This window comes from Nuphar pumila, chromosome 11 (assembly GCF_984573655.1).
Source record: "Nuphar pumila chromosome 11, dmNupPumi1.hap1.1, whole genome shotgun sequence".
In the NCBI taxonomy this organism is placed as follows: domain Eukaryota; kingdom Viridiplantae; phylum Streptophyta; class Magnoliopsida; order Nymphaeales; family Nymphaeaceae; genus Nuphar; species Nuphar pumila.
In genome coordinates, this window is record NC_143259.1 from 115,760,117 (window position 1) to 115,777,543 (window position 17,427).

The following is a 17,427-nucleotide window of genomic DNA, read 5'->3' on the forward strand; positions in this document are numbered from 1 at the left end:
CATAGAAAAATCATGTGACTTAATCCATGCATAAGTTATCAAACCTGCAGCAGGGTCCAACGATGGACACGTCCGGAAAATCAAGCAGTTATGGAGCCGGAGCAGGAGCCATCCGCAGAGCCACCACCATCATTTTGGTGAAAGCCGTTATGTTAAACATGTTCACACTGAGTTAGACGGTCATCTCAACTAGCAGTGTCGCCGCTGGTGCCTGTAACTGCACTATACCACAAAAGATATCAGCTCTACGACTTCCAATTCTCGTAAGCATATGGTAAACTGAAACATGACGAGCAGTAATGTGGAAACCTCACTTTTCAGAAACCAAATCAGAAAATGATGAGCTTAAATTTCTTCAAGCCCTTAGAAATAAAAAAACAGCAGAAAAAAGTTCAAGCTTAGCCAGATAGCACCACCAAATATGATAGTTCAACATTCAGATTATTGTTGAAAAGTTGAATCCCATAACAAAACAATATCAAAGGTAAATAGCTCCAAACAAAAGCAACGAAGTACCACCTTCAAAGCTCTCAATCACCAGAACAGTACTATTTATTTCCAATCAACCACAATAAGACATAACAAACTACCTAAATGTGTCACCATGCACATAAATTAAGCTTATTTGCTGCTAGAAACTGCTTCGCGAATTGCTATCGGATAGGAGAACCACAGCTACTGCTGTAACTAAAGCACGTTCATGGTTCCCTCACTTCTGCTACGACGCATAGAATTGCCCAGATGCATACCAAGAAGTCTGATGTCAAGGTTCACCTGATGATGAGTTACCTTGGACCTGCTCGGAGGAAGCCGTCCATGATGATGGCCTTTGGACTGCTTGGCCAAAGCCACTGCCTGAATGAGACCACCATTTCCAGAAGTCTTACTAGCACCCAAAACATGGCCTCCTTTTCGAGAGATTTTATGATCAGATCTCACCCCTCTTTCAAACTGATGCATAGACACAGATCTGGAAGCTCGGTCACTAGCTTCCTTTGAAGAGCTGGCTTTCACAGGCTGGCGGTTGAGGTAGACAAGGTGCGGAAGGAGACTCATGAGAGACTTCTTTAGCTGCTCATCTCCCACATTTTTCTGAGCAGTGTTGCCTTCTAAGTTGACCACTTGGAGGGAGTTGTAATTTGCGGCAAGTTGGCCTAGACATTTTGCTGTTGAGATTTTGTTGTAACTGAGGTCAAGAATGTGCATCTTAAGGAGTCGGTGAAGGCCTTCTACTTCACTTATCTTGTTCCCAGCTAGATATAGCTCCTTCAGAGATGAACATGAAGCCAAACCTATACGAACACAACACAGAGAAAAGGATTAAAAATTTTAAGTTCACGTTAATGGAAAAAATGTATGCTATAAACGCAAAATTTGCACCATGAAGCAGGATGATGATCATGAAGTCTTCCTTTATTATCAGATCCAATAACTGAAGAAGAAATATACTTTTTTAAATAAAAAATAAGACCAAGTTGCAAGAGGATCGAAGTGGATCAATAATTAACTCAACATACCACGTCCTATTCGAAATATACGGTTGTAGCTAAGGTCCAAAACACGCAAGCGTGTAAGCTCACGAAGGCCTTCAATGACAGAGATACTGTTTCTTGATAGGTTTAAAACATGAAGTCCTTTTGGAAGAGCTCCAGCAGTTATGCGCACTGAGGCAAAATCCACATCAGCAGTCATTACATGTGAAAGAGTCAAACGCAAACTGTTCTTTCTGTAGAACTAATAAATTCAACAAAAATTCCGTAAATTCAAAAGCAACAAAAAACAGTTGTTCTAGAAGGGTATGCATACCTATAGCATTCCCAGATAAATTTACCACACGAAGACTATGGAAAATGCTAAGCGGAGGGATCACAGGCAAACCAAAATTGGCCATCTGTGCTGTAGTAGAAAAGGCACCCAAGGTAGAAATATAATTATTTGCCACCACGTGAGGTATTCTTCCATCCAACTTGGTAGAAGCCAATGTAACAATTCCATCAGAGTCCTTTTTGGTTTCGAGGGAGGTGCTGGAGCATTCCCCGACTTCTTCTAAAGGGCTACTGTTTTGAATGTCGATAGTGCTAACCCAGTGCTCAATGCGTTTGATGTTGAATTCTTTGGAAGACAGTCCATTCCACCAATGTCGTGGATACTCCTCAAAACCATCAGCCTGCTGGTTATCACACTCAAGCTTTTCTGTGTCCTCTGTGTAGGTTTCCTGGATGATCATGCTATTCTTCACAGAGGAAAATGGCCTAAAAGATCCATGCAACTGATTTTCACAACCAGAATCTTCTCCATCTATGGTGTGACTTCTTGCATGACCTATTATTTTGGTAGAATGATCACTATGGATTGAGCGTGCACAATCTTCCCTTGATTTTTCTTCAAAGATACGCTGGTGTTTTGTTGATGATACTGGCTCTGATACATTAGGGAAAGAAACATTTCCCGATTTAAGAGAAGCCAACCGAGAACAATACCCATCCTCATCACCAAGGAACACCTGTGCACTTGATTTTAGGGGAAGCAAATCATTAAAAGATCTAGAGCGACACTCAGATAAGCCATGAGGTAAAGGAGTACTTTTTCTGCTTCTTCCATCATCTTTCATGTCAGTTAAAGAGTAAGATCGTTGCATGATAGGATGTGCCTCTGATGTATGGCTTTCATGTGCACATACACAGTCATCTGACGCTTGTGTAGTAAATTCTTCATGAACCTCTGCATCTAACATACTAGAAGCAACACAATCCTCTTGATTCAGGTCCATATGCATTTTACACGATCCAACATTCACAGCGGCCCCATCATGGTGGTCGCAACCAGATAAATCATGTGATGCATTTTCATGTTCCTTGTACTCTGATGATTCTGCTGAGTCATTGTGGTCAAAAGCTAAAAAACTTCTACTACAATTGACTTCATGGCCATCACCACATGATAAAGCTTGATCTGTTTCATCTTCTGTATCTATGACATTAAAAAATCTCCCCTCCCTATCTAGTCCGCTACCTAGAGACTTGCTTTTCTTAAGGCACATTGCATAAAGAGTTTCAGCATTTCCGGAACCACTATGGGCCTGCTCTAATTCGCAATGGCTCTTGCCAACAAGCTTTGGGTCAAGTGATACAATATTGGATGAGGTGGCACGCAAATGAAAAGAAGATGAATGAATAATTCTTTCTGCATGGTTACTGGGGCAACAATTTGTCAATGAGCTTGCATGCGTAGAATCTGCAATAGGAGGACTTCCAGAGCCCTTTGATGGAAGATCTAGAGGATGATCTTGAGACTTCTTATGAATGCACTCAGCAGAATGTTGAAACATTTTCTGGAAGGATGGGCAAAGAGTATATTCAGCAACAAATATACAAAACCTGTGTTACATGGTATTATTTTGCATACAAGGCAAAGACGAGCAAAAGGAAAACCATGTAAATGTTAGCATATTTATTCATGGACATACCTTTGGCTTATGGCAAGAGATGTGAGCTGGGAAGCAAGAAAACTTAACCATGGTGGCTACAAATTGCGCAGCCAAAACTTCATTCACATGTTGTAGATAATGCTATAGGAGTATGTTCTAATCAATAAGCAGTACTTGGATCTCAATCTTTGAATATGTTATAGCTAATTAGCAGAAACCAACCTTCTGCTAAGAAGCTCACCTATCACATTCCTGTTGATCTTAGCCGTAATCAACCGATACGCCTTCCAAAATGCGACACAATCTCCAAATGTGGGAAGATTCCGATCTCCACAATGAACATAAAACAATCAATGCTTCATGATTACCCCACACCCACCTAGAGGTGCGAGAAAAATGTTCGTTTATTATAGCGGCCAGAGTGGAAAGGAGCTTTATCAACTAAAAAGATATGATTGAGAAAATATGGTGGTTCTGCCAGCCTGCAAGAAACCCATTAAATGGAATAAATTTAGAAGAAAAATAATTCTTCACTCCTACATAAAGCTCCAAACAAATAACACACAATACATAGTTCATTTTTATGGCATGTAAGTATTTGCTGAAATTCAAATGTCATACTTTTTATTGAAAAATAAACCAATTTATTAAATCAACAAATTTATAAAGAGAAAAAGATGCAAGAGTGGAATTACAGGATTGGATTTTCAGTTGAAAAATATGCTATCTCATGCTCACACTTAGCATGTGTATCCTATGTTGATGCGTTCTACATGCATGATTTTATATAAATCGACTCTTGGATCATCCGATTCCAACATGCAAATAGGTTTCAATACGGTTTAAAAAATTGACGGACTAAGATTTTCTTTAACATTCAAGGCTTAAAAAATCATGTTTTTCATCGAAAAAACACGATCCAAGTGTTGTTTCCTAGTAAATTGACTATGTTGAACACATGGTCAGATGCTCTCTCTCTCTCTCTCTCTCTCTCTCTCTCTCTCTCTATATATATATATATATATATATATATATATATATATATATATATATATATATATTAGCATTTGCTACCCTCATGGGTAAGGAACCCCTTAGTTGGAACCAAGGTTTTCCGTATCGTACAATATGTATTGTTACTATATAGAAAAACAATACGATATAGTTGGAACCAAGGTTGTCTATATTGTACCGTATCAAACGATATGGTACGATATGTATCGTTACTATATAGAAAAACAATACGATGTGATACAAGTGCATATCATATTTGTATTGTATGTAACATATTATACGGGTGTGACGCACTAAAAAAGGGCCGAAAAATATTTTTTTCATTTTTGGGGTTTTAAAGACCTCTTGAGGGCCGACTCTCTCAGTTGTGTAGAAGTCATTAGAGAGGTATCCATGCAACCTAGAACTCGTGAGAGCGATTTGGGGGGAGATTTGTGCGCAAGAAAGACGGTTTTTGCGATTTCATCAAGTAAGATACTAAGAGTGCATTTCCACTATTTTTTCACTCAAGAAAGTGAGTTAAGGTAAAAAAACTTATTTTTTGCTTTTTATTGAGCTTTTTTGAGAGAAGATGGCATCAAATGATCTTACATGGTAATGGGGCACTCGAATAATGAGTGAAAACCGGTTGAAAATCGAGTGCAACTATTGTCATATTGTTATTTTGGGTGGTATCTTTGGTTGAAGCATCATTTAGCTGGGACACATCTAAATGTTATCGCCTATACGTCAAGGACTATGTATGATGCCGTGAAATGTCAATGACAGCAATTACTTACTATTTTGAGAGAAAAAAGATATGAGTGAGGCAAAAATGGGGTATGCGTAGCTCTGAGAATATGAAGATAAGCTATCTACTTTTGATTCTATAACTCCTAACATAGCATTAGAAGTAGAAAGTTCTGCAGCGAAGGGAAAAGATGTGGTTGGTGCTAGTAGTAGAACTGTGGGAACAAAAAGAAGAGGAGAATGAGAGAGTTCTTCAAGAGGTGGTAGAACCAGAGACTTTATTAGGAGTTTTTTTTCTCGTAGGACTGCCCCTGGGGCACAACCCAACATTTGTACTGCTATGACTCCTCAGAATTTAGTCGAACTGGCAAATGTTGCAATTGGGAGATGGTTTTATGATGCATGTATTCCCTTTAATGCGGCAAATTCATTTTATTTTGAAGTCATGACAGATGTCATAACCAGTATTGGGCCTGAATACAAGATGCCTTAATATTATGCTTTGAGAGGAAAGATTTTATATGCTAATGTGAATTAAATGAAGGTGTATTATGATGAGATGAGGCAGTCATGGAGAGAGACTAGGTGTAGCATCATGGCAGATGGGTGAACAGACAGAAAGTCGAAGACTTCGATAAATTTTCTTATATATTGTCCCAAAGGAACCATATTTTTAAAATCAATTGATTTATCTAATATGCTCAAAACAACAAATGTATTGCTGAGGGTTTTTTAACAGGTTATGAAAGAGGTTCAACCTCAAAATATTGTATAGATCATTATTGATAATGCAATGAATTATAAGGCAACACGTAAAGAATTGGCAAAAAATTATGGGTCATTATTTTGGACCCCCTGTAATGCCCATTGCATAGACCTCATGCTTGAGGACATTGGCAGCATGGATGAGATGCGACATACAATTGAAAGGTGATAAGAAATTATAAAATTTATTTATAATCATGCATGGGTTTTGAATTTAATGAGGAAGTATACTAATGGTGCTGAGTTGATTCATAGAGCAATTACTAAATTTGCTTCGAATTTTTTGAGTGCAAAGTCTTGTAAGAAATAAAAGTGCACCTAAAAAGATATTTTCTTCAGATGAGTAGAATGCATATCCTCATTCCCAAAAAAGAAAGTCAAGAGAAATTGTAGATATTATATTCAAAAGTGAATTTTGGGATTCACACGTCAAATTGTTGAGAATCACTATACCTTTGGTGAAGGTGCTTCGATTGGTTGACAGTGAAGACAGACCAATTATGGGTTATTTCTGCATTTAGATACTCCCCTACCAATAAGATGAATAGAGAAGTCAACAAGGGTATCTTGGATTGCATTGAAAGGTTGAACCCTAATTATGGCATTAAAGATAAAATTCATAAGGAAATGAAAATTTACGACAATGCATTATATGATATGGGGAGACATGCGGCAATGCGAAACAATACCATGATGCACCCAGGTAATTTATTTGTCTATTTCAATTTTAATTTCATATTGTTATTTAATTATGATGTTTTGTATGATTGTATCATTTGTATCGATTATTGTCTTATTGATTTCTCATTTTCTTGTTTTTTAGACATGTGGTAGACTAGATTTGAAAGTGATGATCCAAACCTAATAGCTTTTGCTATTCGCATACTAAGTCAAACATGCAGTGCAAGTGAATGCGAAAGAACTTGGAGTGTCTTTAAGCAGATATATACAAAGTGAAAAAATAGATTATAGCACAAAAGACTCAATGACCTCATGTATGTTCGCTACAACCTACGATTGAGGCAAAGGTAATTTTAAAATTATAAAGTATATTTGTCATATCCATGTGTTATTTAATATTTTTAATGCATACAAAACTCAACTAATTTTAAATTTTTATGTTATCTTTTTAGGCAAATACAAAAGTTGTCATCAAGGAGGCACAAAGAACAGATTGATCCTATTAGTTTAGAGAACTTTGATGTATTGGATGAATGGATTCAAGATGCAGACCTCCTAAATGAATAGGACATTCAATGGATAAACGTGGAGGGAGTTTAGGACATAAATGATGAAGACCCCACGTATATTAGAAATGATTTGAATGTCGGAGTAGAAGAAGATGAACATGAAGAACAAGAAAAACATGATAATGATGATAATGATTATTGATTGTATACTTCTTAAAAACTTGGTTATGTATTGTAATTTGCAACTGTTAAATATTCATAAACATGGGTTTTTTGTTTTTTGATTAATTGTGTAGCATGTTCTTAATTGAAGATATTACTATTTTGCATTGTTCTTATGAGATTTGGTGGTTGATGATGTGTTATGTAGCTGATAAAGACATAAATGCTTCACATGTGATTTTATGCATTTCATCATTGTTTTGTGTGTCACAATTTTTTAGAATTTTTGCTATTTTTTTCTGATTTGTTTAGAATTTTTGTTTTTATTTTAAATTTACGATTTTTTACAATACAAATCTTATTTGGAGCCCAAATGATACGGGTTACGATACGATACATACAACCTTGGTTGGAACACATAGAGGGAGTATGTTTTGATCAAATCTAACTTCATGAATGTGTTAAACATGGTCAAAATAGTAAGGGATCAACCCTTAGATCATAGTTTTTCAACATAACAATATGTTTTTTTGAGGTTTGAAAATTTGGTACATTGTAGGCCGTTGATTTTTCAACCCTCGTAAAATGTAACATATATGTCAAAAAACATGATCTAAAGGTCAGTTTCTACTAAACTTAATATGCATATCACATTTGGATGGTCAGATTTGTAAAAAAACTGAAAAAGATAACAATATTACATTTTTTCACTAGGTGGTTCCTTACCCACTAGGGGTAGCAAACATTACCCCATATGTATAGTGTTGTGTCCTCGTGTCCTACAACAACAACAACTACACCTTCATCCCAAAACAATTGGGGTCGGTGATATGAATCAAAAAAGAAAATCATTCTGGGTCTACCACATGAATCCTTCTCCTCCAATCATTTATATCCAATGCCATGTCCTCGGTGAGGTTCAAAGCATTCATATCCTTTCCTATCATCTCCATTCATGTCTTCCTAGGCCTACCCCGACCTCTTTTAACTAATATATTTTCCCATTTCTCCATCCTTCTAATTGGAGCATCATTAGGCCTTCGCTGAATATGTCCAAACCACCGTAAACGATTCTCTCTCATCTTATTTTCAATGGGTGCAACGCCTACCTTCTTACGTATCTCCTCGTTCTGAATCTTATCTTTTATTGTGTCCTAATTTTTGAAAATTGTTGTGCCGTACCAAGTATATCCACATCGTAGCCCTTTTCCGCATCCTTATCCATGTGGCGTAGAAAAGAGGTAATGAGTTCCATTTGTTTCTTTTATCTTTTCTTGTAGCTGTATTTCTAAGACCGGCTTTCTGAACAAGTTAACACCTATGTCACATAGGTGTGGATGCGGCGGTGTGGCACTTTAAAAAAGCTTGGGTGCAGGGGTGCGGGAAGGATATATATATATATATATATATCAGTGTTATTAAAAACGTGCCTCAAGGAGCAAAAAGTGTGCCTCGCCTCAAGGCAAGGGGCTTTGTGCCTTGAGGCGCGAGCATAAGGTGCAATACCCTTGAGGCGTGCGCCTCGTAGGACTTGAGGCGCACGCCTTGAGGCGAGGCGCGCCTCAGACTGAGGCGCACACGCTCCATTTATTTCGTCAAATGAGGATCAAAACCCTCATTCGACCTAAAAAATAGGGCTTAAACAAAGCCCAACCGACCCGTTTTTATTTTTTTTCCCACCTATCTCCCTCCCTCTAGTTTTCGTGCACGACAACAGGACCACCGTCGCCGGCGATCTGATGGCGAGCCCCGGCGGCAGCATCCTCTGGAAAGAGATCGAGACAGGCCTCCGGCACTGGGATCCGGTGAGGTTCGACTGGTGGTACAATGAGCTCACCTTTCTGGGGCTACCCTTCTACAAGAGGGTCATCTCCACCATGAAAGCTCGCAACTTGTGCGTCGAGAGCATCGAGGGGTCGCTGGTGTGCTACGCCAAGAAGTTCATTCCAGGCCTGTCACGACGGAACAGGGTGTCGTCCTCGCACTCTGTCTCTGTCGCGACGGAGGACGATCAGAGGGAGCTGCTGGAGACGGTGGTGAGCCATATGCTGGTGAGGAAGAGCAGCAGCTCGACCACGACGACGAGGCTTCTCTTTGGGCTGCTCTTGACGGCGAACATCCTGAGCGCATCGGAGTCGTGCCAGACAACGCTGGAGAGGAAGATCGTCGGGCAGCTGGACCAAGCGATGTTGGACGATCTGCTGCTGCCGAGCTACTCCTACCTCATCGAGACCCTCTACGACATCGATTGCGTGGAGAGGATTCTTGGCTACTTCCTCGAGGGGTGCGGTGGTGCAGACGGAGAGGAAGAGGATTCTTGGCTACTACCTCATCGAGACCCTCTGGTTATGAACTATTAGTTCTTGGTGCTTGAAACCCATTTGCTGGGTTGGACTGTAGGCCGAGTTGCTTGAGTGTCTGGTTGTTGGTTCAGTTGGGTGAACAAGAAATGCAGACAGGTCAAAATCAAATGCGTTAGTTTGTATCAGCAAGCTACAAGTGCTGAAGTCGCAAATTTCCTAAGATGGTGAGTGCCCTTTTCAAAGTGTAATCTCTGAGGATCTCCTGATTTATAAGAATGCAGCAAAAAACGACTAAGTTTTTGAAAACACATTTCAAGACAACTTTCCACTGGAGCTGTCAAACAGAAAGCTGAAATTAATTAATGGTTAAAATCCATACAAAATATCACTTTTAAACTTTTGTTTAAAAAAAAGTGTTCTGTATATTTTTACTATGCAGTTTAGTAATTTTATTATCTCATCATCTCATGGTTAATCTGTGTTAGTCTTCCTTCTTGTGCCTGCTATCTGTATGGTGTCGCAATTATATTAACATTTGGTTGTTAATGCTAACATGCATTTTCTAATTATGACATTGTATTGTTAATGCTAAGATGCATTTCGTTGTTAATGCTATTTTTTAATTTGATGAATGCCCATGCTTTATTTTTTAGATACTTATATAGATCAAGTTGTTGCATTAATGTTACTTTTACAAGTTAATCTCATATTTTTTCAGTATTTATTTGAGATTTTTTATTTCATATTGGTTGTTGCTTCATCAATAAAGATTTTTTATTTTTTATAATTTTAGATATTTTTTATAGTTTTTTTAAAGTTTTTTTTAAGTTTTTTTTTTTTTTAAACTTTGAGGCTTACGCTTTACGCCTCGCCTCAGATTTTGGTGGAGCGCCTCGCTACGCCTCAACGCTTTTCACAACACTGATATATATATATATTTTAACAGTTTTAAGTTAACACTATCTGTATTTGTGTGCATTTATGTATTTATATATATATATATATATATATATATATAATATAGATAAAAATGGACTTGATTAGGGTTGACCGAATCTACTTTTGGATAGAAATGGACCTCGGTGTGCTTGACTTCATCTAACATAAAGGAAGTTGTGTCCAAGTGTCGCACCCGCTTGGGTGCGGGTGCGACGCGGGTGCGGTGCCCTATTAGCAGAATTCGTGTGACATAGGTTAACACATTCACATTTTTTCTTTTCCACGGTAGTCATATGTCTTTCTTCTTTATTCAAGGCCAAGTGCTTATTCTCATTCATGTTGCAATTTGCGCAATAGCCAAACGGAAGAAGAAATATATACAAAAATTCAACAATCAACATTGAAATAACACATAAGTTGTTCAACTTAAGGACAAAAGTTAACCTCACTACTTCAATGTTCATAAGATAAGAACCAATTCTAAAGAATGCTGTTGGTTTATTTCTTAAAAGAAAATTTTTTTCCCAAGGTAAAATGAAATATTGGGTGGTTCCATAATTTGCTGTCAGGATAAATATCGAGCAGCAGAAAGTTCGCATTTTTTATCTTTTTTGCTTTTGCTTTCTTTTGTTCCCTTAAGTAGCTATGAAAATAAAAATGATAGTTATTCTAGTATCCTCTCTCAAGAAAAAGCAATTTAATTCTCTCTTGCATGAATTTCTTTTTTGGTTCATATCGCTGACCCCAATTGTTTTGGGATGAAGGCGTAGTTGTTGTTGTTGTTGTTGTTGCTTGTACTTCACGTCAGTAAAAAGCAATACTGATGCTTCTGATTCAGGATTACACTCAGATGAGCAAAATCTATACATTGCAATGAACAATAGATACAGCAACCAAGTTTCTATTTATGATCAAAGTTGTATTAAATTTAATGTCCATCAATTAGAATGCCAAAAAATAAAAGGTTTTTTTTTTCAGCTACAACTATTAGGAGGAGAACTTTCTTTCAGAAAAAAAATGGAAGAGAACAAGAAGGAAAATAGAATTGAAGCCACTAGCTGGGATTTGGAATAAGGATGCACAGGAATCAATGTTCTTTGTTGTCTTCTACTTCTACTACCAATAGTACTATTATGATCACTGCTGCTGCTGCAGCTATGATTCCAGACTCAAAGGGTTAAAGGTAGCACCTTTTAGAAATTATTTCATGGCACAACCAAAAGACACCCATCATTAACGTTCTCCAAATCGCAATCTTTTATGCGTTTTTTGGTTTTGAATGCTCATTTTTCCTTTTCCTTCTCCCAATGGTTTCTTGGAGCACATTGATAAAGCAATAAGACTACTTTTTCATTAATTTCATGTCTATTTGCAATTCAATGTATGAAGATGAAGTTGAAAAATATAGCGGAAAACTCATATCTTTTGTATTCTTAAGCACAAGAAATATTCAACAACAGAAAATTATATCCAACTAAACATTACAATTTCGACAGAAGGATGATGATGGATAACTCTCTTCTGTGCCAAAAAGAGTTTCTGAAAGGCGCTAACCTAGTATACAATCATCGCTGTTTTCTTCAACCATGCACCAAACATGTCAAGAAATTGACACAGAGTTACAAGCTAGAGACACGTGAGATGAAAAGCAATTCAATAATTAACCGGAGCAACACAATATGAAAAGCGAGAAGAATCGATTCCGCTAACACTTCTGTCATATTTCATTTTAAATTAAAATAAGATTAGGAAAAACGATGAATACCTCGATCTACAGTTACATCTCTCAATAAAACTAGAAAAAAACAAGCTATCTTCCTCTTAACATCGTAGAAAAATCAAATCCACCCAAAAACAAGCGAAAATAATCCAGTTTCCAATCAAAACAAATGAAAAAATGATAGAGCGAAATAAAAAACCTAGCTCAAACTTCAATCAAGTCTTCTATCTTCCTCTTAACATCGAAGGGAAAATCAAATCCACCCAAAAACAAGCGAAAATCATTCAGTTTCCAATCAAAACAAATTGAAAAGATGGAGCGAATTCATAAACCTAGCTCAAAATTCAATCTTCGAACGGTAATCGCTTCAAAAACCAGAAAATACGATACAAAAATATCAGATTTCCCAAAAGAACATATAATCAAAGAAAACGAAACATGTCGATCGCATAATCCATTTTGCATCATTCCAAATCGAACCAGACTCACAAAAAAGCCTAGAAAACCCATCACGGACCGATCAACAAGAAACTCAACCATATAAAACCCCAAGAATCCCTAGATCCCCCCTCCCTCCACCAAACTCCAATCAGAAACCACATATCCAAGGAGGAAATCGATAATTCACCTTTCCCAGGCCAGATTGGCGCGAAAGACGACTTCCGTCGGCGAAACGGGTCCTGGAACCAGCCGGAAAACGACGCCGGTAAACGATAGACTCAGCCGGGAATTTCTCCCTATTTTGTGCGGCCTGTACAAGTGGCGGTGAGTTCATTGCTGAAAGGTTGGTGGATGTCGAGGCATTTATAGGGCGGAAGGGAGCGGGTAGGCGTGAACTGTGGCGCCACCGCGGATTTTTGACCTAGCGTTGGATTTTGGATTTTACGGAAATAAACCCAGGATTCGTTCCGTTTTCAGTAACTATCACTTTTTTTCTTTCTTTTTTAATAAGGAGTTCACCTCTCTCTCTCATCACTTTTTTTTCGTTTTTAATAAGTAATAAGTTTTTTTTTTAAGGCAAGCTGGCGTCAGTCCGACCTTACCAGTTATACAACTATACCATTGGGTTTTGACCTTGCAACTTTCCAATACAAGGTGACGTGCACTAGCTGCTCCTAACCAAACAATCGGAGCCCCGTTGGTAAGTAGGGAGTTCATTCTCTCTCTTATCACTTTTTTTTAGTAAGTAGGTAGTTCATTTATAACAGACTTGACCCATACCAAACCCTATAAGGTTAGGGTTATGTGATAAAGAAGGAGGTCCAATCATAAATCGAGTTGGATCAAAAGTATCGATTAGTATGTAAAGTTTGGTATGATTTATGAGATTTCATACCACTCAGATCCTACTTGAGTTCTGATTATGACGAGATTTCATACCACTCAGGTCCTACTTGAGTTCTGATTATGACCCGTAATTTTTAATATAAAAATATACAAAAAATTTATTATATCAGATATGAACTGGGTTTGGGTCATGTAATCTTTATAGGACCTAGGTATGGTTTTTCTTATGGCAGACCCAACTGGACTGGGTTCGGACCTAATACTCACACATCAAAGTCATTCTCTCTCTCCATGTATTTATGTTTCATAGATTTAATGTTCAGAAGTAAAATTTACACTTTGAGTCATGTTTAGCATGTTCAATTTTCTGTTTTCATGTGTTAAAAATTGATTTTATCATGCCATCTTTAAAGCACCTTTATTTTCATGAATTGTGAACCATTGATTATCTTTTAACTTGTTAAATAAATTGTGCTAAACATATATGCATACTTACATCCATTTGGTGGCTAGATTTATACAAAATATCTACCATCATATGATGTCATGATGGAGAACCACCATGTACAAATCTCAAGTGTAGAATTTTTTTTTTTGAAAGGCAAGCTAGGGTTAGGCAGACCCCACCAGTAACACAACATACCATTGGGTTTTGAACTTGCAACATCCCAACACGTGGTGTACACATGGTACTGATGAATAAAAATGAACAGTATCTTATAGCCCGTGATTTGTTAAGTCAATCTAACCTTACGGACATGATCTACATGGTTTGTTTATTTTGGGATTGACTTTTGAATCACCGATATTAGTGTATATTCTGGTTTTCTTTATGATGTAAAAATCAACAGTCATAAATGCACCAAATTTTTACAAATTAAAAAATGTACTTTTTGTTGAAAAAACATAATCCAAGGGTTTGTAACAAATTAACTAGGTGAAACACATTTATGAGTCAAAACAATTAGCACCTATGAGTTTAAACTCAGTAATACCGTTGAACACCAAAAATTTATCTTATATATATATATATATATATATATATATATATATATATATATATATATATGCTCCACCATTACTTATTTACACATATCTAATTTCTAAAACTAAAAGTTAACATTTGGGTCATGCTTAAAATGATCTATTTACTATTTTCAAGGACTAAAGTTTACTTCAAGAAAATGTTTTGGGCCATTTTCAAAGCATTCTTGTAAAATAGCGCCAAAGGGGTTTGGTGTAGTGGGATGGGACTTAGGCAGCTAGGCAGGTGGTATAGGTTCAAATCCCATGGGTGTCACCTGCTCAAGGTGAATCATGGCAACTCCCTTGAGACAAGGTTTAGCCCACAAAGTTTTATGCTACCAGGACAGCAACCATAATTCCGTCAGGCAGAGCCCTCATGGCCAGGTCTTTGATTCTGGGGCGGTTTCTCCGTGTAAATATATATATAAAAAAATCCTTATAAACCGTGAGCTGTTGATCTTTACCACATTGAAAATTTAATTGCAATAATATTTTAGGAGATGACTAAAACTTACTAACATGATAAATACATCATCCTAACCACATCTGAACGGTTAGATCCAACATTTGTTTTGCTATATCTAATCAAAGAAGATTGTGGCATTGGGTAGAACTTGGTTTGCTCTTGAACCATTGGAGTTGGTAAACTTGGATAAGTTTCACAAGATGCTCATGCATTGTACATAGTGCCAACCATCTAAGGGCCACAAAGTTGATGATGGCCGCAAGGCCCACCCTTGGTCTAGGGTATGTGCCTGTTGAATCTAAAGGAGTAGGTAGAAATGGGCTAGGTCAACTGCCCTTGTGAGTCTGGCTGGCCCATTTGTATCCATATACAGGCAATATCTATGCCCTACATGAAGATAACCATACCCTAGTAATCCTTAATGGGACCCACCATGGTTATCTTAGTGGAACAAAGGTCATTTTCAAGCCTTCAATGATGAATCAAGCAGGGGTTGAGTACTAGGGTTTGACTTTCTGCAAGAAATTATATCGAATTGTAGGGGTAGTCACCTATGCCAGAGCGTTTAGAAGGATTGAGTGGTGAAGTAAATTTTTATTAGGATTAGTCTATGGGGCTTAACCAAAAGCCAGGTTTGAGTTTAGCTGAAAATTTCCACATTTTATTGATCATTCTTCAACTCTCAGATTATTTTTTTAAATAATCGAAGAAAACTGATTTTTTCACCTTATGTGTCTGAGAACAAATCTCCCCATATGTATACTCTATTCCAACCATTTTTTGGGGGGGGGGGATAACTGGGTAAAAACTGTCTGGCTCACCAAGTTCATTGACCTAAAACCATAGTGTTCCCTTTGGACCATGAGCGACTACACTCAGCAAAGAATATGTGCCAGCGGATTTTGAACTTGGTGACATTCCATCAACTTGGTGACATTCACAAATCGCCATGCCAGATGACTAGAGCCCTTGTGAGCATGTAGTTTTTAGCTTTCATGGAAAAGGGAATTGATAATTTTTGTAAGACCTCAAAATGTGCAGTCAGTCTCAATGTTGTCAGAATCATATCGGACCTTGAATTGATTTTTTCAAAACGATTCAGGAAATGGGCTGATTCCAATTCCGAACCGAATCAAGCTGAATCAGCCAATCTTTAACAAGCAAATGACAAGTACTCATAAAATACTAAAATAATAATATAATAATGACAAAAAACTATTTTTAATTATTGAAGAGTCCTAGCTTTGGAGTTTTACACTGCCGGGACAACGACCATAGGTATGGCAGGCTGAGCCAGAGCGCCCAGGTCTTACTGCCCAGTGCCGTAAAAAAAAAAAAAGTCCGTTCAGCTTGTTCCGAGACACCATTGGTCAGCCTAAAAAAATATTTTAGAAATGGGCAAGGCCACCACACTTGCAGGAGTCCCACTCCAAGGGCTTGAAAAAGACATGGACCGACTGGATTCCTACATGACATTAAACAATGACCAAAAAGATTAGTATTCCGCATTGTTGATTATTGGTGAATCAAGTTACTTTATTCAAAAGTGATTATTCTTGTACGAGTGATGTATCTCGAATAGGACCGTTTTTAAACTTAGATTTGATCTGGATGTTTTAGCTTGGATTTGACATGAACTGTTTATTAGAGTTAGGTTGTGAGTGGAGTAGGAAAGGGACTTTTTCTTGCGCATTAAGAACCGTTTTCTTATGACATGAGCCATGTACTTAAGTACAAACCGCCTTAGGAAACAGGTGGACCAACCACCTAAGATTGGCACTTAAAATATTCGCTCTCTCTGTCGACAGCCAAGAAAAACAATTCTCTTTCTCACGGTTTTGTACAAACATGAGAAAGGGAAACTTATAATATTCCGCAGCAACAGTGTAAGGTAATAAGATGGGAGACCTTATGCTGATAAAAAAAAGCATAAAGGGGTCGACTATGCGATATCCTGGTTTTTCTCTTCTTCTAGATAAGAGGAAAGCATCTGAACGGCGGGAGACCCGCCTTATGGTAGGACCCACATCCCCCCCAGACATGATAGACTGGGTATGGATATAGGTCCGCCTTGGGGCGCATTTGATACATGGGACTCGCCTGGGCCTGGACCGACCGATCCCTGCTCGGCCTGTGTCCCGTGTTTGATTACGCGCAGACAATGCAGGCTGCACAGGCCGCAATGGTCCGGAACAGCGGTTTTGGGCGGGACGCGCGGCGTTTGTCCTGACAGTCGAACGTGCTCTTTATGAGTAGCACTTCTCGTTTATCAGACAAACGCCATTTCACGAGTTTGACCGAGCTCTTTATGAGTTGAAGACAAGACGTGTCCATGAGTAGCTCTTCTCGTTTCCCAGACGTATCTAAGATTCAACATTTAAAAGTTTAAGGTTTGTTTT

General features: G+C 37.9%; 1 protein-coding gene across 3 annotated transcripts; it reads right to left on the reverse strand.

The window, feature by feature from the left end:
• Positions 1 to 411: 411 nt before the first annotated feature.
• On the reverse strand, positions 412 to 13,024 carry LOC149822989 (uncharacterized). 3 transcript variants are annotated; one of them, XM_089980466.1, is made up of 6 exons: positions 12,878 to 13,024; positions 6,389 to 6,464; positions 3,467 to 3,909; positions 1,807 to 3,331; positions 1,518 to 1,664; positions 412 to 1,292 (listed from the first exon to the last, which is right to left on the reverse strand). In XM_089980466.1, the coding sequence occupies exons 3-6, from the start codon at positions 3,515 to 3,517 to the stop codon at positions 688 to 690; spliced, it is 2,328 nt and encodes a 775-aa protein (XP_089836592.1). In that variant the 5' UTR covers positions 3,518 to 3,909; positions 6,389 to 6,464; positions 12,878 to 13,024; the 3' UTR covers positions 412 to 687. The 3 variants fall into 3 exon arrangements, with proteins under 3 accessions (XP_089836592.1, XP_089836590.1, XP_089836591.1); XM_089980464.1 differs by lacking the exon at positions 6,389 to 6,464; XM_089980465.1 differs by lacking the exon at positions 12,878 to 13,024 and having other exon boundaries at positions 6,389 to 7,301.
• Between the last annotated feature and the right edge of the window lie 4,403 nt (positions 13,025 to 17,427).

Coding starts and splice junctions, on each gene's coding strand:
- LOC149822989 (XM_089980464.1), bottom strand. CDS start 3,517: ATGGTTAAGTTTTCTTGCTTCCCAGCTCACATCTCTTGCCATAAGCCA. Junction 1,665..1,806: donor TTTATCTGGGAATGCTATAG/GTATGCATACCC, acceptor ATTTTGCCTCAG/TGCGCATAACTGCTGGAGCT. Junction 1,293..1,517: donor TATATTTCGAATAGGACGTG/GTATGTTGAGTT, acceptor GTGTTCGTATAG/GTTTGGCTTCATGTTCATCT.